The 21,900-nt window shown below is 29.8% G+C and overlaps 3 protein-coding genes across 3 annotated transcripts; all 3 read left to right on the top strand.

Annotated features, from left to right (window-relative positions):
• The first annotated feature begins 351 nt into the window (after positions 1–351).
• On the top strand, positions 352–3,386 carry LOC107862012 (flotillin-like protein 3). The gene is made up of 3 exons (XM_016707445.2): positions 352–1,072; positions 1,781–2,176; positions 2,714–3,386. Exons 1-3 carry the CDS (start codon positions 521–523, stop codon positions 3,218–3,220), a joined length of 1,455 nt encoding a protein of 484 aa, XP_016562931.1. The 5' UTR covers positions 352–520; the 3' UTR covers positions 3,221–3,386.
• A 400-nt stretch (positions 3,387–3,786) lies between these two features.
• LOC107862014 (flotillin-like protein 3) lies at positions 3,787–6,355 on the top strand. The gene is made up of 3 exons (XM_016707446.2): positions 3,787–4,440; positions 4,914–5,309; positions 5,772–6,355. Exons 1-3 carry the CDS (start codon positions 3,895–3,897, stop codon positions 6,267–6,269), a joined length of 1,440 nt encoding a protein of 479 aa, XP_016562932.1. The 5' UTR covers positions 3,787–3,894; the 3' UTR covers positions 6,270–6,355.
• A 14,014-nt stretch (positions 6,356–20,369) lies between these two features.
• Positions 20,370–21,574, top strand: LOC107865857 (ethylene-responsive transcription factor ERF084). The gene has a single exon (XM_016712051.2). The coding sequence runs from the start codon at positions 20,484–20,486 to the stop codon at positions 21,297–21,299; it is 816 nt and encodes a 271-aa protein (XP_016567537.1). The 5' UTR covers positions 20,370–20,483; the 3' UTR covers positions 21,300–21,574.
• Positions 21,575–21,900: the final 326 nt, after the last annotated feature.

Below are 21,900 nucleotides of genomic sequence, written 5' to 3'. Positions count from 1 at the left end.
TTAATCTATACATTTTGTTATGACTTACATTATATCGAATCAATTTTAATGATTCGTAATCTAATCTTTACATTTCATTAGGTTAAATACATAATGATAATTGAGATCAATCAGAATAAAGTTAAATAAGTTTAGCCGTTTTGGTTCCTTTTATTTGACAACTTGTCAAGTACTTCCAAGAAATCTTATTCATATACTTAAAAGTTGAGTTACACTATAGAGCCACGGATCTAATTGAGGGACAGCATGAAATTTCCATAAAACTCTAACAAAAGTGTGTTCATTTCCAAAATTTTCGTACGTACTTAACCGTCTCTGACCTAGTAATCACTGTGTCACTAAATACTATAGCAACTTCCTACGATATTTCCCACTTCTTCATCATATAATAATTTCATTTTGTTAGCTACTCTCTCTTTATATATACATCATAAAATTAATTCCATCATCATCAAATCTCTATTCGTAAATTCTTAATTTATCGCTCTCTCTAACAATCGTCATCTATAGTCTGATCGACATGGGGATTCCAAAGTATATAGTCGCTGGTCCATCGGAAATGCTTGCCATCACGGGAAATGGCATATCTGAAATACTACTAAAGAAGAAGCATTTTTTATGGCCCCTTCAAAAATGCACTAGGCTTGATATTTCTCCTGTGAACTACTCATTCGAGGTACAAGCTATGAGCGCGGAAAAACTCCCTTTCTTCCTCCCCGCGGTTTTCACAATTGGACCAAAAGTGTTGGACGAGGCTAATTACGAGAGCCTGATCAAGTATGCTAAGCTTGTGTCCAATACTGATAAGGAATCAACCCACATTAAAGATCTTGTAAAGGGAGTTATCGAGGGGGAAACTCGTGTACTTGCTGCTTCAATGACAATGGAACAGATTTTCAAGGGAACAAAGGAATTCAAGCAAGAAGTTTTTGATAAAGTTCAACTTGAACTCAATCAGTTTGGGCTTTATATATACAATGCCAATGTTAAACAACTTGTAGATGTCCCTGGCCATGAGTATTTCTCTTACCTTGGCCAAAAGACTCAGATGGAGGCTGCCAATCAAGCCAAGGTACGTAACAACATTGCTTACTAATCTATTCATTTAAGAGTTGTAAATACTTTTATATCGAACTGAAACAATTGTAAATTACCATAGTAAATCGAACGTGTCAAATAGATAGGTTGAGCTAAATCTGAGTGAATTAAAATGAGATGAGTTGATAGATGATCAAGTTAATGATCCGTTACTTGAGCTAGACCAAGTCAAAATAGGCTAAACTATTATCAAGTTTTAGTTTTTTTGTTATGTTTATAATATGTGCAATCACATAATATCACTCTTTTTGTTTATTATGGCTTTATATTAACATGTCAAATTACAAGACTTTCAAAAATTATATTCATAATGTTTGTCATGAATCAATTTGAGCTACAATCCAGTCCAAATTTCAGACGGGCGTAATTGGATGTTTGCAAAACCTTTTGCTAAAAATTGAATTATTCAAAGAAACATCCCCTTAGACTAATTGATAAATCAAAAATATTTGAACGTAGGTCAGAATTGAAACTTTATGTGTTCAAAATATTAGAGTGACAGTTTCAAACGTTAATAGTTGGATTCTAAATGTAATATATACATACATATTTAATAAGCTTCTTGAGACAAATACATTAGTTGAGCAAAAGCTATTAGGTTCGGCAATCCTTATTGTTGTCCTAATTTATTTGGGCTTTCGATCATATTTTCAATTTATTCTTTTGGTTTATGATTTGATAGATTGATGTGGCGGAGGCAAAGAAGAAAGGAGAGATAGGCGCAAAGCTAAGAGACGGAGAAACAAAGCAAAATGCTGCTAAGATTGATGCAGAGACATTTATCATATCAACCAGAAGGCAAGGAGAAGGCAAGAAGGAAGAAGTTAGAGTAAGGACTGAAGTGGAAATATTTGAGAACCAAAGGGAAGCTGAGGTTGTTGAGGCAATTGCTGTGTTGGCAAAGAAGAAAGCAGGATGGTCTCAGACTGCAAGGCTGGCTGAGGTGGAAGCCGAGAAGGCGGTGGAGATTAGAGAAGCAGAGCTGCAAATGGAAGTGGAGAAGAAGAAAGCTTTTGCTGAGACTGCTAAGCTCAAGGCTGAGCTTCTTAGCAAGGCTAATGTTGAATACGACATTAAGGTACGGTACTTCTTATATTTTGAATCCTTTCAATGTAAATCTTAGCTTGCGTCGCATAATATACGCCCTTTAACTTTACCAAGCATACGTACTATATAAAGTACTAGTAATTATTGTACCTTATGTGTGCTATTATCATATAGTCAAGCAGAAGAGAATAGATTATTATTACACCTAAGGCAGAAGAACTAACTCCCTTTCAGATTTTATTGTAACCCCTTTAATTTGCCAAGCATGCCTGTTGCAGTAATTATTGCCTGGTAGTGGCGAAAGCCAGTCACCCTCTAGTACTTTCTTTGCTCGATCTTGTATTACACAATGAGTAATTTTAATATCTAAATTTTATTTTGAAAAGATTGATGTTCGAATTCAAACCAAAAAAGTTTAAAATTTGACTTAGCATTATGTATGTAAATTACCTGAACCAAACGTCTATATCAAGATATGAGATTGTCTATTTTAGACATTATGTATATGGGAATGACAGAAAAAACATTAAATTAACATTAAATCAGAATGACCTTTTAATTAACACAGGTGCAAGAGGCAAACTCAGAATTATACAAGAGGCAGAAAGATGCAGAAGCCGCACTATTCGAGAGCCAGAAGAAAGCAGAGGCACAAAAAGCAAATGCAGATGCTGAACTCTATTCTCGCCAGCAGACCGCAAACAGTGAGCTGTACACGAAGCAGAAGGAAGCCGAAGGACTAGCAGCGGTTGGGAAAGCACAAACTGTGTACTTAGGATCCCTTCTAAAGGAATTGAATCACAATTACTCTGCCCTCAGAGACTACTTGATGATCAACAACGGTATCTATCAGGAAATCGCGAATATCAACGCTCAAGCAGTGAACGGTATGCAGCCAAAGATTAGCATTTGGTCAGGCGCTGATGGCGGTCAAAGCAAAGGTGAAGGTGGAAGCGGATTGAATGATGTTGCGGGTGTGTACCGCATGCTGCCTCCGCTGCTTCAAACTGTGCATGAACAAACTGGGATGAACCCTCCTGCTTGGCTTGGGACATTACCTGATAAATCCAAATGAAGTCCACATTCATTACTTTTTAGTTTACCAAGGGATTTTGTGCTTTAATTTTCTGGTCTTGAACTATATTATATTTTGCATTACTATTGCTGCTTGGATTGAAGTTGCTTTTCATGTGTATTTGAAAATAATATATATGAAGATATCTGCGAATAAATTTTTACCATGTCACCACACTAATAGTTTACATTTTTGATAATTAAAATAAGAATCAAGTCAAATAAGTTTAACTTCCTTATGTTTCATAATTGGTTAGTCGTAAGACCATTTGGCATGTGGATAAGGTGTGATATCTCGGAATTAAATCTTGGATATGTTTTACTCCATTTGGTTTGCTGTAAATTTATATCGAGATAACTTAGCCTTATCCTATTGAACTTAGGATAAATTAATTCTATCTATTAAAATTTAGCGAATGACTATAATTTGAGACTTCAATATAGAGTGGGACTCAAATTTTAATAGTACATATGTAACCACCTCTGCCTCTGTAATCACTGCAAAACTAGGATACTAGCACGATATTTCCCACTTCTTTCGTCATATAATTATTAGTATTCTACAAGCTTGGGACTCTCCTATATATATAGTTCCATCTTGGTTAGGGTCCCCCATAATTTATCTATTTGATCATCAAATCGATAGTCTTAGTTTATCAATCACTCTCTGTAATCATGGTGATTCCACAGTATATAGTCGCAGGGCCATCGGAGATGCTTGCCATCACCGGGAGTGGCATCAATGAAATAAAACTAAAGAAGAAGCACTTCTTATGGCCCCTTCAAAAGTGCTCAAGGCTGGACATATCTCCTGTGAACTATTCATTCGAAGTCCAAGCTATGAGTGCCGAAAAGCTCCCCTTTGTTCTCCCTGCTGTGTTCACAATTGGACCTCAATTGGACGAAAACAACGAGAGCCTGATCAAGTATGCGCAGCTTGTATCTAACCATGACAAGAATTCTAATCATGTTAAAGAACTTGTCAAGGGAATCATCGAAGGTGAAACTCGTGTTCTTGCTGCTTCCATGACTATGGAACAGATCTTCAAGGGAACCAAAGAGTTTAAGAAAGAAGTTTTTGAGAAAGTGCAACTTGAACTTAATCAATTTGGGCTTTATATCTATAATGCTAATGTGAAACAACTTGTTGATGTTCCTGGCCATGAGTATTTCTCTTACCTTGGCCAAAAAACTCAGATGGAAGCCGCTAACCAAGCCAAGGTGCGTAACACTACTTTTACTTCTGCTTTATATATTAGTGTTAATTTTTCAGAAAATCTATTGATTAATATGCATGCATCTCCATCACTACAATATTATTCTGGTTAAATGGTTTTAAGACAAATAGCCATCCAATTTGATCTATTAAAGATGTTAAGTTATTTTTATGAGTTTTTGTTTTGGAGGAGTTTAGTTAAGCTTATTTTGACTTTCAACCTACTATTTCTAAAATTACATGGACTAACCACATTAGTATATTATTTGTCGGATCCAATATTTTATCTGTTTTTGTTTAACAACCCATATCTTACCTGCCCGTTTGTCACTCATATTCACAATATAATATGCATAAGAATCCATTCATTATAAATATTCATGTATAACTAGTATGTGAACTCAATGACGTTTCTCATCTGTTATTTAATTTGTTCTTGTTCTTTTTGCTTTCTCTTCTTATCATGATGTGACAATAGATAGATGTCGCGGAGGCGCGGATGAAAGGAGAGATAGGTTCAAAGCAAAGAGATGGAGAGACAAAACAGAATGCTGCTAAGATTGATGCTGAGACAATGATCATATCAACCAGAAGGCAAGGAGAAGGCAAAAAAGAAGAAGTTAAGGTGAAGACTGAAGTCAAAATATTTGAGAACCAAAGAGAAGCTGAGGTTGTTGAGGCGAGTGCTGAGCTGGCCAAGAAGAAAGCAGGGTGGTCTCAGACTGCCAGGCTGGCGGAGGTGGAAGCCGAAAAGGCGGTGGAGATAAGAGAGGCAGAACTGCAAATGGAAGTGCAGAAGAAGAAAGCTTTTGCTCAGACGGCTAAGCTCAAGGCTGAGCTTCTTAGCCAGGCTAATGTTGAATACGACGTTAAGGTATTTCTTTTAATTTCTTCTTGTTAAAATCAAAGTTGTTTCTAAATTCGAAAATGTTGAATGCATAGACGACGTTATTGATTGGGAATCCATTGTAATTAGTCAAGCATTACCTTATACAAGTAATTATTACTATTTACTAGTACTATATGTAGCTTATTATTGTACATTATTATGTACATGACGCACAAGTAAATCCCTCAGATTGTAACTGACTTTTTGCCAAGCATGCCTGCAGTACCTATTACGTTATACCTTATGTAGTTATAGTACTGATAGATAGTTCTGGTTGAGCTTCGTTGTAAAATCCGTAATATACTTCCTTTGTGCTACAATATATATTACTCCTAGTTAGCGAACTAGCCTTCACAAAGTTTCTGTACCAACATTGAGATTATCTTGTAATATTGTAAGTCTAGATCATTTATACATGTATCAATGGAATTACTAACCTGTCAACAGGTGCAAGAGGCAAACTCAGAATTATACAAGCGACAGAAGGAAGCTGAAGCCGCACTATTTGAAAGCCAGAAGAAAGCAGAGGCACAAAAAGCAATAGCAGATGCTGAATTCTATTCTCGCCAGCAGGCTGCAAACAGTGAGTTGTATGCAAAGCAGAAGGAAGCCGAAGGAGTAGCAGCGATTGGGAAAGCACAAGCCGTATACTTAGGGTCCATCCTTAAGGAATTGAATCACAATTACTCTGCACTCAGAGACTACTTGATGATCAACAACGGTATCTACCAGGAAATCGCGAATATCAACGCTCAAGCAGTGAACGGTATGCAGCCAAAGATCAGCATTTGGTCAGGTGCTGATGGTGGAGAAGGTGGAAGCGGATTGAAGGATGTTGCGGGTATGTACCGCATGCTGCCTCCACTGCTGCAAACTGTGCAAGAGCAAACTGGGATGCAGCCTCCTGCATGGCTTGGGACCATACCTCATGATGAATCTAAATGAAGTTGTGCACATTAATTACTTTATGATTTGGCATAATTGTTTTCTTTCTTAGTGCATCACATTTTACAAGTAATATTTATTTAACATTTAACACTTCTCTTTAAGTAGAGATAAGAAATACTAAATATTGGGGATAATTTTACTATATCACCGTTTAATGTAATAATTTTAAAGTATTTAATTATAAAGGTAAAATGGATGTAAACTGAAAAATTATTTACAATTTAAAGTAAAGTGAACGGAGGAAGTAAATAAACTCTCTTAATTAAAGTTCTTAAGAAGCGTGAAAGAAATTAATTAAATTATGACAAATAATTTGATGAAGAAATTAATTAAATTATGACAAATAATTTGATGGAGTTGTTATGTCGCTATTACTTTCTTCGTTCATCTTTAACTCTCTACTATACATTAAAAATAAATATCTAATAATATTTGTTCAGTTTGAAAAACCACTGTTCTTTAATTGTCTACTATACATTAAAAATAAATATCTAATAATATTTGTTCAGTTTGAAAAATCATTGAATAATTCTCATTTTGTGTCCTTTTTATCCTTGTTATTAAACATTATTTATTATCAGATGCATTTTCTAAAACATTAAATTCATTATTCATTATATTCAATGAGTACAACAATAACAACAAACCCAGTGTATTCCCACCTAGTGGGGTCTGGGGAGTAAGATGTACGCAGTCCATACCTCTACCTCTAAAGAAGTAGAAAGGTTGTTTCCGATAGATTTTATATTCAATGAGTGATGTAGTAAAATTAATCCTATTATTAAATATTTCTTTAAATATGTGACAAATCAATAACAAACTAATAAGATTAAAAGAGGATTTGATCAAGATATCGCAAGGCCAAAATATCTCTCTAAAGCAGGAGTATGCAATTTAAGTGGGCGTTTGGCTTCGAAAACAAATACGCAATTTAAGCACTGGCATGCAATTTAAGTGGGTGTTTGTCATACTTAAGTCAAAAATTTACAATTTGGATTAATTTTTTAAAAAATATGGCTTATACAGTTATACCCCTCAATTTTTTAACAACTAGTAAAAATCACCAAATTTTGTATTATACCATCAAATAAATTTAATCTCAAAGAATAGTATCTCAAAATAAATAGTATCGTGATATCATAGAGAAGATCCGATATAGGAGTACGAGCTACTATATACACTTTATTGTAAATTTTGTAAGTAGAGTTGTTTTGGTTTAGTTCTTGCAAATCATATTTGGTTGTGTGAATGTATTTTTTTCCTAAAAAATCATGAAACAATTTAAATGGAGTTATTTAAAAAAAAAAAAAAAAAAAAGGTGTTGGGCAAATTTGAAAAAAAATATATATATCCTAATAAAACAAAGTATTTTTCTAACACTAGTTTTGAGCCGATATGTATGCATTTACTCTATATCCTCACTAGATTTCATTGTGTAAAAATATATTGGATATGTTTTGTTTGTTGTCGGCGTTATTATTTTTCTAATACTAAATATAGCTAATAAATTTGCTTCCTCTTAATTCCCAATATTAACATAATCATATTAAACAAATTATAAGACGTAATTGATATAAACTATGGTTTCAGCATTGTAGCCGTGTTCTCCTTTCCTAGTTTTCAAAATTTTATTTTAATTTGTCATGTTTTTAACAGTAGAATTTTTATCTGATATTTTAAAATTTTAAATTAAATTACATAAATATTTATATTCATCATATAATGTTTTTGGTAACAAAAACCAACATATTATACTGAAACATATAGCTAACATTTAATTAACTTGAAGAAAGTTGCAAAATTATAAATAAAATTATTCTAACATGGGTTTGTTATGAACTAAAAGCATCATCACTTGTAAATATATTATAAATATGAAATCCACGTAATAAAACTTAGAAAAATGAAGGTTCTAAAAAAATATGTGTCATTTATTTTAAAGACATCACGCTTCATCTAATTATGTCTTTTTCAAATTTTTATCTTTATTTTTATGTTTAATTTTTTTGGTGGCATATAGTGGACTTCTCAGAAAGAAAATCATCTTTAACTATTCGTTATCTGGTCCAGTTATTGAATTCAGAGTTTAAGAATGTATTAAATGTGACAAAATAATAAGCATTGCTAAGTATATGAGGTGTTTTAAATGCTGTATTTCATGTAATATACTTATATGTAAGGATATCTTTTGGTTTATTAAATTCGATCTCAATAATTATATTTATGGGTTTGATTGTTTAGTTAAAAAAAACTTGTGAGGATAAATTGTTTATTTAATGTTCGCAAGAGAGTTTGAACCTATAAAAGAATTCATACGCTGTTGAATAGAGTTAGAACCTATAAAAGAATTCATACGTTGTTGAATAGAATTCATACGTTGTTGAATAGAAATAAGGAATGTCTGATAATTTTGTCAGCAGTCAATTGTTCTCAGTGTTATTCAATGATGTAAAATATCACAGTGTAATAAAAGAATCAATTTAAAAAGATTTTCTAATTCCAACTAGGAATTCATTAGACCCTTTAGAACATGTCTTCCAATTGAGAATATTTATTCATTTTGTCATTTAATAACTCATAATCATATACCATTGCAAGCAATAGAATTTTCAATATAATTTAATTCATGGGAAATAAACTTCAACCACAAATAAAAATATGAAGAAACAAATTTTTTTATTGATAAACAATATGGGTACAAATCCGTTCCTCTCTTGATTTTCTCCTTTCTCCATAATTCGAGGGCCGTCAGTAACGTATTTCTCACAAGTATAAAGATTTGGATATGAATTTTTCCGTAATTCAAGGGCCGATAGTGGCATATTTCGCAAACGTAGGAACATTTTGATTTGATCTCCATGAAAGGAGAGTTTGTGTATTTTTTTTGATGTATTTGATTATCAAGAAGAGAGAGTTTTGATTCCTTTATGAATATCCCACGAAAGGAATATTTTTCCCCTCTATTTAAACATAATTTAAGGTTTAGGTAGAGTAGCCATCAAACTAGATTTAGGATAAAGTAGTCCTAAGAACTCCAACAATTTTTTATTTTTTTTTTGTAGAATCCACAAGATTTTAATGTCTACAAATAGTTGAGAACATCATATAACAAAAAAAACAACAAGAAAGCCCGTCTTTTTCATGAAAATCAATCGAAAAAAATATATAAAGTAGCATACTTAAATATTATATTATGTAATTATGAAACTTTTGTTATAAAACTCATAATTAAGGGGATAAGTATAGTATTTCTGAATTTTGCCCAAACCAATATATGAAATTCTATAGAAGAATACTAAAAGCAACTGAACAACAAGAAACCCCGTCTTCTTCATGAAAATCGTTATATGAAAGCCTATGGAAGAATACTGGAATCAAGGAGAATAAGGCAATTAGTGTAAAGTGATTATTTTTAGAGAAAATACATAATTACCTCCTGATCTTGTTCAAGATTTGCAAAAAGACATCTAAACTTTTACTTCGACCTATTACCCCATGATTCTTCTTTATTTCGTTGCAAACACACCATTTTGACCCTCTGCGTGTATACACGCATCACAGACGCTTGAAGGGCTCGAATTTGAATTTTTAACCAATTAAAAGTTGCCACGTATAAAATAATTGATATATAATTTATATTATTTTTTAAAAAATAATATTTATTTTTTAAAATTATCCTTACCCCCTCTCCGCCCCCCTCCCCCTCCCAATCTACCCGCCCTTTCTTCTTTAACTCAAATCACCATTAAAGCTCCTTCGTTGAAGCTTATTTTTTAAAAAAAAAAAAAATTCATTAAAGCTCTATTTTACAATTAAATCATATCATTGAACTACCCAGCCTTTTTTTCTTTAATACAATGTCTTTTTCAACACCATTAAAACTCTTCAACATAGTGTCACCATTAAAGCTCCTCCATTGAAAGTTTTTTTTTTTAAATCATATCATTAAAGCTCCATTTTCAGTTAAATCATATAATTTAACTATTTTTAAAACTCAATTCAATTATAAAACTATTTTTTGAAGTGATTTGAACAAAAAAAAAATAGACGGGAATGCTGATGGAGTGAGGGGTTAGGGGGAGATGCTAATAGGGTGGGGGTGTTGTACGGGGGGGTGGGGTGCTGAATGGGGGTGGGGGTAGAGGGGAGCTGCTGGACGCGGGGCGGGGGAAGGGCAGTTGTTGGATGGGTGTGGGATGGGGAAGAGGGGGTGGGGTGTTAAATTAAATAAAAAGGAAAATTTTATTAAAAAAAATAAAAAATATATATGAAATTAAACATATTTAACACGTGGCAGCACCTGATTGGTGCGTATGTTTATTTTCTTTGTTATGACTGAGATTCAGCGAAAAATGATGTATTTACAACAAAATAAAGAAAAATCATGGAGTGATAAGTCGAATTTAAAGTTTAGATATTCTTTTTAAAATCTCTACCAACATCAGGGGTAATTATGTATTTACTCTTATTTTTAAAATGCAACCAAATTCATATTTCATTAATGAAACTTTTGTAATAATTAGGTTAGACTATAAATAATGAATAATAATACTCTTAACTAGATTATTTTAACCTATCAACGTCCTACCAAAAAATTTGGACAACATTATGAATCAATATGTTAATTGACATAATATATTTAAAAGCAAATGTAATAAATCAATTCATAAAATTATATTTAGTTTAAATTTTGGTGAAGTAATTGACCCGTATACTTATTGTTTAGCCGGTTTGAGCCCGTCAACAGTTAGATGAATATATAGTTTTTTTTTTAATTGAGCAATGACAAATTTTACTAAAATATTTTTAAATTTAATATGTTGTATATAACAATAATAAATCAAAAAAAATTATTAAGAAAGAAATAAAGAAATTAAAATTTAGTATATTAGGAATACAGAGTATTAGTGCAGTGAAAATTAGAGTTGTAACTCTATTCATTGTCGGAGCAATTGAAATCGCCGGCGTCATGTTGGCACTATCTTGTGCTAATATGAGTCTTCTAAGCACTCAAAAAAAATCTGATGTTAATGATATATTGCAAAAAATAAAAATAAAAAACTTACTTAAAAATTCTTTATCTGTTTTCAATTTAGATGATATGAACAGTTTTCAATAGTTATCTGCATAACATTCAATTGCAAGGAGTTACGAAAGTTGTAACCAATACAGACTATTTCAAAAGTTCAAAATTTAAACTTCCAAACATAGTAAAATTTTGATAGTTTGCGTTATAACAAGTGTTTAGATCACTTTAGTTTATCTTATTTCAGCACAAATAATTTTTGAGCGGAACAATAAATTATCTTATTCATTTATCAACTTAGCCCATTTAATCCACCTATATTGAAACTCAACCCTAATATTTGACACCACTATTTTAATCCGCTCAAACATTGGTAACTTTTTTGAAGGTTGACATTTATGTGTGAGAGTTTAATTCAACATGCGCGTCTCTAATGATTTTATTTTTTGTATATTTTTTAAGCCTGAAGCAAACATGACTTTCAAAAATTAAAAAATATTTAAATAACTAAAAATATTTAAAAATAATTTAATTCGAACACTCTGGTATATAAATTCTAAAAATGATGTATGGGATCCAAATTTTGATCCTGCTAACTTTAAATTTTATGGAGAAAAATTTTATCTTGAAGAAAAAGACTCGCTAACAGAATTAAATTCAAAAGTGAACGAAAGAATACTTTATCACTTATCCTCAATCCTTTAATACAGAATAAGCTACTCTCTTTGTTTATTTTTACTTATTCGTTATTTCAAAAATATATTTTAAGTTTTACTTGTCACTTTGAACATATCAAGAAAAGATATTTTTTATTATATTTTATTAATTACTTATTCTTCAAGTTATTTTTAAGAGGTAATATTCAACATCAATCAATAAAGATAATTTGATAAAATAATCATGTCAATTAATATTTCTTAATGAAAATGCAAATTTAAATATTACAAGTAAAGGTGAATGAAATTATTATTTATTTAAATGAGAATATCAAAATCAAATATAATAATTAAAAATGCATGAACATAGTATTTCATTTATTGTTTCGACTTGAAAATATGACTCTCTAACGGTAGTTTGATGTGAGGAATAAAAATAAATAATTCTGTGCTAGAATTTTAGTGCCTCGTAATTTCTTGTTTGATTGTATAATTTGGGATAACTTATCTCATGATTATTAATTAGTGTCAAAATAAGTTATTCCTCACTCTTGGTGGCATAGTAGGACTGTTCAAAATAAAACCGTAACCGTTAATCCAACCACAAAATTAGTTTATTGGCTAATTGGTAATGGATTATCGGATTAATGATTGGAGAACGGATAAATTTTATAATTAATGGCTTATTGATGTGGTGATAGATTACTCAATTTTCTTATCGGGTAAATCGTTAACCCATTAAGAATTATTATAATTATATTTTTACCCCTAGATATATAAGTATCTTTTGTCAATCCAACATATAAAACTCCATTTATTATTCTATGCACTTCTTAGTTTAGAAAATAACATGCCACTTCTTGTGACATCTAACCATAAAGTGCTATCAGACTCCTTAAAATGTAAAGAAAATCTGAAATTAATTCTTAAATCAAAACATAAATTATTCTCAACAACACAAAGGAGCGCAATAAAAATGAAACAACCCAAATGTGTCCTTTGATACAAAACATAAAAATTCAAATAATATTAAATTTTTAATTTTTTTTCTGTCAATCCAATAATTAAAAATATTTCTACTTACATTTTAGGTCTAGAAGAAAATTCTTATTTGATTCCTATTAAATAACTACATGAACAAAACTCAAGAAGCCTAAAAGATTGATAAATAGATCAATCACAGTATACAAACAACTTAGTCGGTGAAGAAACAAAGGAACTACCAATAATCACTCGATATTTCATTCTCACTTAAATTTATCCGTTACACCATTCAATAATTGTCCGTTAATTTCTAATTTGATACCGAACCAACCGTTATCTTATTGAATGGCTAGCGGATTAGTATATTTAAAAATCGATAACCAATAAGCCGAACCGCTAAGCATAATTATTCAACTGATAAGCAGCCCTATGGTATAATAATACTAAGATAAGTTATCCTTAAATAAAATAATTAAAATAACTAAAATATCCCATAAATTCTTTTTATAATAACTTTTCACATTCATGCTTATTCATTATATTTTTAATACCATTTATGTTGACATTCACAATCTTCATTAATCATTATTTTATGATGCATTTTTATATTATTCATTAAAAGTCTACATTATAGAAATATATTTTTTATTTATAAATATAATATACGTTGAATTATTTGACTAATTATTATGTCTATTTATATATTCTGATTTCATTTAGGAATAATAAAAATGGTGACTTCACTATTGAATTACGTATTTTATTAAATATTTTTTTAATCACTTGAAAATTGATATTGTATCTATCAATTAAAATGAATATAATTTTAATAATTTATAATATATCAGTGACATGTATTTAAATAAAGTGACATAAACAATAAATTCACTTTTACTTTAACAAATTTAAGCCGGAAGTTTTATCTCAAATTAATAGCCCGTTTGGCCATGAAAATATTTTTACTTTTTCAAAAAAAAAAAAAATTCTCTTTATGACAAATAATTCAACTTCAAGTTGGTGTTTGGCCACGAGAATTTCAAATACAACTTGGAGTTGTATTTTAAAAAGTGAAAAACAAAAAAAAAGTTGTTTTCATTTATTTCCATCTTCCTTCTCTTACAAAAAATTTAAAACAACTCTAATTATATTAACGGACAAACACAACTCCAACTCCAACTTCAACTCTAACTTCAGTTCAAACTCCAACTCCAACTTCAACTCTAACTTTTCAAACTCCAACTTCAACTTCAAAATTTTTAGTTTTCATGGCCAAACACCCACCAAATAAGATGTACGTTTTATTTTTAAACACACACGACATAATCATGAAAAGACAAAAATAAAAAAAAATTTAAGCTAAATAAGATGAAAGTTTTATTTTTAAATAACATAATATAATTATGAAAATATACATGCATAAAAAATTAAGCTAAATAAAATGAGAATTTTAGTTTTAAAAATGAATATTTAAATTTTTTGGAAAAAAATATATAAAAACGCTAAATAAGGCGAGAGATATTTTTGTAATCAATTAACTTATTTTTCGAAATTACATAATACATACTCCCTCCGTCCCCTTTTATGTGTCGCCAATTGATGGGACACGGAATTTAAAAAATAAGGAAAGCCTTGATAATATTTAACAAATTATCCTTTTTTAAAAAATATGCTACTATTTTTTTTTAATTAAATAGATCAAGAAGAATAAAAGTGAAATTATATCTTTAATTAATTATCAAATGAAAAAAAATGACATTCTTATTAAAATAAATAAAAAAATAATGACACATAAAATAAAATAAAAAAATCTTATTTTAAATATAACAAAATAAACATGCAATATAAAAATAATTTTAATATAATTAATTCTAACAAAATTTATTCTAATACTATAATTTATTCCATTATAATTAATCTCAATTCAGCCTGCCTTCAAACCAAAGGACCCCAAAAACACGTAGCCCAATATAGGATAGAAAATGGTAGATAGATTAAAGCAGAGGAAAGCGCACGAGGAAGCCACGAAAAGGATATTCAAAAGAGACAAAAATTAAATAAGATACAAAAAGAAAGTGCATTACTTTGGGCAATTTTACTTTTCCAATGCATTAAACTTTCGAAATAAGAGTACCTGAATCCATAGTGAGTACTGACACATCGAAACAAGCTAAGCAGAATCCACAGAGATGTCGATCTTAGTACTAATAAATAGTTACTCACTCCGTTTCATACTAAATTAATTATTAATTTTAATATACATATTAAGAAAAAAAATAAAAATAAAAATTTATTATGTTTTTTTATTTTTATCATTTTCAAATTTCAAAACCTTAATAATCATAAATCACTTCCAATGCATATTTAATGAAGAATAAATCTGAAAAAAATATTCCAACATCTACCTTGAATTGTGAACCATTCACTTATTTTGAATATTAAAAAATATTTCAATAATCCACTTATTGATTTATAATTTTTTTTATTTATCCTCAAAAAATATTATTTCTTTATTTCATTTTATATAGTATATTTTAATTGAGCACAGAAATTAAGAAATAAAAACAAAATCTGATGATATTTATTAAAAAATATATTAATACTATCTTTAATTAAGTAAAATTAATAAGTGAGATCAGTAAAAATAAAAGTAAAATTATATCTTTAAATAGTTACCAAATATGAAAAATTGTTATTCCTTTTTAAGATGGATTAAAAAGAAAATAGCGTCATATAAAATAAAATAAAATAAAAAAAAACTAAAAATAGAGTGTTTTATTATTTTAACCTCATGTATGTCGCAAGATATATAATCTTTCATCATTTTACTTTTTACTACATTATTTGTCATAATTGATAAATTGTAGTCTTAAAAAATCAATAATACAAAGAATAAAATGAAAATAAAAGATACTTTTATATCAAACTTTTAAAACGATAAATATTTTAATTTTAATAAGAACGATTAGTATTATGGAGAGGGAGAATACTATCAGTAATATCATGAGAGTATAATAATACTCCCCAAGTATACTTTTAGGGTTTGTCTTCTTTCTTTTGGGGATTTCCTTTACTGTCTTTATATACCTTGTGTCTTCCAATTTCCAAAACATAAAACAACACCTCATGTCTCTCGGTAAAAACAGTGTTTGTACTTTAAATTACAGAAAACACCATATTGACTCATATCCAATTCAATTCCTTGGAATCAATACATTTTTTTTTTTTCGGGGAGGAGGGTTATTAAATTTGTGAAAAAATTAAAGAAAGAAGAAGCCTGTATGATCTATATTGTCTCAACAATAACAATATTGTTTAGAGAATTATAGACCGACATTCTCTTTTGTTCCTCCCAAATGTTTCCTAAATTATAACGTAGCAAGCAAACCCCACCCAACACTTCCTCGAAGTATGCCCCAAACTGGACATGTTCCATTCACCAACAAACAGACTTGAACCATAAGAATTAAGGGGCCGTTTACATCGTTTGGTGTGGAGTGTGTTGGAAAAAAAATAATGTACGTAATGGTGTTGTGTATTATTTTTGTATCTTCTTTGTTATATTTTCGTTTAGCTGTATAGTATTTTATTTGATATTAAGGCATGTATAACTAATAAATGAAAATTCATGATATTCGTAATGCAATGAGTTTTAGTGTATGCATTAGTATAGTTAAAGATATAATTTTCTATTAAAAAATTTTCACATCTTTGCACCATATTTGTGGAGAGTGTTTTGTAAACAATTTTTTTTTTTAAAGAAAATTATGTAATGCATGTTATTTTTCATACACCAAATCAAATATTGATACGAAAATTCTCAGCATAACTGTATTGAAATGCAAGTATAATTAATACCAACATCAATAATGCATCATATATATATATTCTGCATTATTCTTATACACCTAATTGGCAAATAACCTCGTGAAAAAGGATTTACAGTGTGAAAATTATTTATACAATTAAATCACTAAACATATAACTTTCTTATAAATATTAGTTACGAATACGGTAAAACTAATATTCTATGATACATTTTACTTTTTAATTTATCTTACATCTGAGTCGAGGGTCTTTTAAAAACAATCTCTCTATCTCTACAAGGTAGTGATTATAAAATTTGTATATTCTATTCTCTCCAACCCTCATTTGTGGAATTTCACTCGTTATATGTTGTTGTCGCTATAATTTATTCTAGCAATTAACATGTCACATTTTCATAATCTTTAAAATATATGGTGATCGAAACACGTACTACAAAATTAAATTCATCGAACTTAAATCATAAATGAGAAGCACATCAAACACACATTAGTGCGTGCGGGAGAGACTAGGCATATGGATCAAAACAATAAATAAAGGCCCCTCTTACTGCATTCCAAAAGGTATAGCAGTACATATTATTGTCATTTAATACACGTCCAAAACTATTAATAGAGAAAATAAAATGCTTCCCACTTTCTCCAAAAATTTATTTAATATAATACCACCCCCATGGTCCCCTTGACTGATGTGATGATCAAAGTACCTTTCATCTGCCCATGCACGTAACTTACTCATCCTTCCATGATCAAATCTCTTATTAAAAGTTGTTGTTGCACCTACATATTATTAGATAATATTAGTATATGCATGTTTGTATATGATGGTTCATTAACAGTCACCACACGGTTACAATAATGCAGCTGTGTTACACCCAAATCTTCCTCTGGTTAAAAGCAGCAATCATGGCTAAACCCATGCAGGATGATGCAGTCAAACTATCTTTTCTTATTGACGCAACTGTGACGTACGTCTTTTATTACAGTAATCCTACGGCCCTTATTACGCCCCCTACGTTTTCTTTATATTCTTTGAGATCATTTATTCCATTAATAATTAGTATTCTTTGTTTTAATTTACGTGATATTGTTTGATGTTGTTATAAATTAGAAAAACAAGACTTTAAAAATTTGTAATTGAAGATATATAGAGCTCATTTGATAGAAGAGATAAGGAATAATTAATTTTAAAATTATTTTTTAAATAAATTATTTATTTTATTATTATGATGTTATTTTTATTCTACATTAAAAGCGAAGTAACAATATTCAAACAATTATTTTTAAAATAATTAATTTCAAACGAGTCAATCATTATGTTAAGATAAAAATTAAATTTTTAAATTAAATTATTTTTAGTTATAAAAAAATTACTACATTTATTTTAGGATAAACCATAAAAAAATTACTACATTTATTTTAGGATCAACCAAACAAAAGTGTTACACGTAAATTTTGGACATAGGGAGTAATGCCCACCCCGTTTTATTATTATGTCCGTATCTGATTATTTCGTATGAGTCAGTTTTCCCACAACGACATTTAAGTCCCTGCATCAGATTTCCTACTTATTCAAGTCACATTTTATACTATACTTAATGATATTTTTAGTTCAATCCGTGACAATAATATTTTGAAAAAGATTCTATTTAAAAAATTTTATTTCATTGATACTAATACTCTGTTCTAATTTTTTTTTTTTTTTTAGTTTGCTTCAAAAAAATTATATTATTATCATTATTATTTAAAACCAATTTGATACATTGAACGCTATAAGATTCATAAACATTTTTTTTAAATTTATATTCACTAAGCTAGAATTAAACTCGTAAACTTGAGAGGAAGTATAATTCATTAAAAATTCTACAAATGTATTTGTTGGATTCATCCCTCCTTGAAGACTGTTTTGATCCAAAATTTGGTTAGATGAGAATTGACGAGTCACCCGAGGAGGGGCTTCAATGGCAGTTTGGTCCTTTTAACAAGACAAGAGGTAATATATCCCAACCTCTGCAGCAAGCTAAGTAAAGACAGGGTCATTACAGTGATAATTAATAAACATGACCGATTGTTGTCTTATCCTACTTGCTTCATTTCAAATTATCCGTTTCAAATTAACACACATAATTTATCATAATATCTTTATTAAATAATATTTATATTTTAATTTATAAAAAAAAAAATTACTATAAAAGTTTTTTATTTCTTTTTAATTAATAACAAAAATAATTAAAAAATTTAGAACGAATAATTTAAAACAAAAAGAATATTTGACACCCATATCAATAAAATCTAACACCCCCTAATAATCTTTCCGTTCATTTTACTTCCCTTTTTAATCCTTCCTTTATTTTTACTTATTTATTTTTTTATTAATATATAAATTAAAAAATAATAAATAATAAAAGTAATCTTATCATATTACTCTTTAAATATATTAAATTTAATATTTTAAAATTATATTAGATAATAAATTATATTTAATATTGAAAATAAAATTAAATAAATTATCTAATTTTATAAACTTGATAAATATTATTAAAAATTTCAAAATAAAAAAATAAACAAAAAGAATTAAAAATAATTATTTCTATTTGTTAATACTTTTGAAAAATAAAATTGCTTTATTATCATTTTCTTGTTACATCTTCAGTATCAAGTAATTACCTAGCAGTTATCCAATTTAGAATTTTAACAATATATCCTCAGTATTAAGTAATTATGTAGTAGTTATAAAATTTGAATTTTATATCATTGTTAAATAGTGCATCAAGTAATATAAAATGAAGGAGTGATAATTTATCTTTTTTTTTCTTATTTTATGTGATTTAATTCAATTGAATACAGAATTTAAAGAATAAAGATTTAACTTGAAAATATTTATTATATTATCCTTTATCATTAAAAATATATTTATATTAATGTTTATTTAAAACATAAAAAAATAATACATTCACTTTTTAGTTAAATAAGATCAATAAAAATAAAAGAGTAATTATGTATTTAAAAAGTTATTTAAGAAAAAGAGAAACGACATTATTTCCACCCTAAACTATATTCGAAAATTTGAAGTCATACCTAAACTATACTAGTGACCTATTACACACCTAAATTATAAAAAAGTGAAACTATTTACACCCTGTCAGGCTATCATCACTTGCATGTGGTGTAGTGTTTTACACGCGCTGCCACGTCAGCACCACCTCAGTAAAAAGTATCACTTTTTTATAGTTAAGGTGTATAATAGGTCACTTATATAGCTTAGTTGTGGATTCGATTTTTCAACTATAATTTGGGGTGGAAACGATGTCTTTTTCCTTAATAATTTTTAGCCATTTACATTTGTTATTTAATAGGCTGGATGCGCCTAAAATAAGTGTAACACATGCGTCTTAGAATGAAAATTGCGGGGAGGTAATAATATCATTTTTATATAATTGAGGTGTGTAATAGGTCATTTATATAATTTAGATATGACTTAGGCTTTTCTTGTATAGTATGAGGTGAAAATAATTTCTTTTTCCCTTAAGAAAAATGTTACTTACTACATTGTTTTGGGAAAGATTAAAACAGAAATGGAGGGAGTATTATTTAAAAAATAAAAATAAAAAGGCAATGTCGTGAGATTATAAATTGTTGAACTGGGAGTTATGGTCATCATTATAGTTGTAAAATCTCGGTTTTTGTCTTACTCTTGTGCACCTTCCATCTTTAGCACAATACAATGTATAATTCCCATACCGAATTCCTTCGAAAAGCTGACCTTTTCTTCCTCCCTACTACTCAAAAACCCCATCACCTAAATGAACCAACTGATCACCAATTCCCCCATAATTATTTCTACACTGATGATAATACCGCTAATCCCCTCGACTCCTCATTTTCATCAAAAGAAGAAAATGAAAAATCCCCTGTTCTTGAAGGTATTGCTGCGGTTGTTGGTGAACATGTTCTTTTCGGTAACAACAATAAAAATAGTGAAAACAAGAATCATGATCAAATTTCTGAAGAAAGTGGCCATGCAGTTTCAATTCTGAAGCGCACGTGTCCTGCTGAAAAATGTAATAATAATAGTAAAAATGTGGAGAAGAGCTACAGAGGAGTGAGGAAGAGGCCATGGGGGAGGTGGTCAGCGGAGATACGCGACCGTATAGGGCGGTGCAGGCACTGGTTAGGGACATTCGACACCCCGGAGGAGGCGGCGCGTGCATACGACGCGGCGGCGAGGTGGCTGAGAGGCTCAAAGGCCCGAACCAACTTCCAAATTCCTCCAGTTGTTCCATTGCCTTTAGTAGGGGCTACTTCAAATACATCCACAACGTCATCATCTTCTAATTCATCTGATGCTGAAATGAAGAAGAAAAAGAAAAAGAAGAATAGTACCGGAGCTTCGTGTGTTAATAATAAAAGGAAGTGTTCAGTGGTAACTTCAACTGCACATCTATTCAGCCCAACTGAGCACCAGGTGAATCATGAATTGAGTAAAGGGGTTAGTGTTACTGTGGAGCTTGATCTCAAGCTCGGATTTGGGAAGAAGTAGTAATAGCTGGCTCCGAAAGGTGGTCTGATGCATACACTTCACTGAAAAATTAGGTGGTCCAGAAGTAATTTTGCACACAATTAGCGGGCTAGTTCTAGTTTGGTGTTGCTTATGTTCGTGTCTGGTTGTATAATTACTATCATAGTGCTTCAATATTAGTAGTAGTCATGTGTAAATGAAACATTGTCATGATCACTGAATGACTCTGTATTTTGGTGCTTAATGCAATGCATATGCGAGAAGAAGTAGTGTTTTTATTTTGTTGTAAGGTTGAGAGGGAAAAAGGTTATGTTAATTGTAGTTACTAGTATCTTCTTGCATTCCAGGTTTGATCGCCTGTGGAATGACTTGTTTTGTTTTTATCGGTTACAATGTTCTAGCTTAATTAAGCACTAATTCGCATGCATATGTGTCACTAAAGGCCCCGTTGTTTGGACTTCTAATCATCATATATTGTGTATGTTAATTATGCGTTTCATTAGTTATTTCTGATGGCTGATTGAGGAAATTACATCTTCTGATCAAGCATGCGCATGTAAAGACTTGGCTTGTTTAATTTCATGGACATGAGATAGGAGTAGGGTTTGAGTTCTATATATCC

Source organism: Capsicum annuum, chromosome 3 (assembly GCF_002878395.1).
Source record: "Capsicum annuum cultivar UCD-10X-F1 chromosome 3, UCD10Xv1.1, whole genome shotgun sequence".
In the NCBI taxonomy this organism is placed as follows: domain Eukaryota; kingdom Viridiplantae; phylum Streptophyta; class Magnoliopsida; order Solanales; family Solanaceae; genus Capsicum; species Capsicum annuum.
This window is presented reverse-complemented; position numbering and strand designations above follow the sequence as displayed.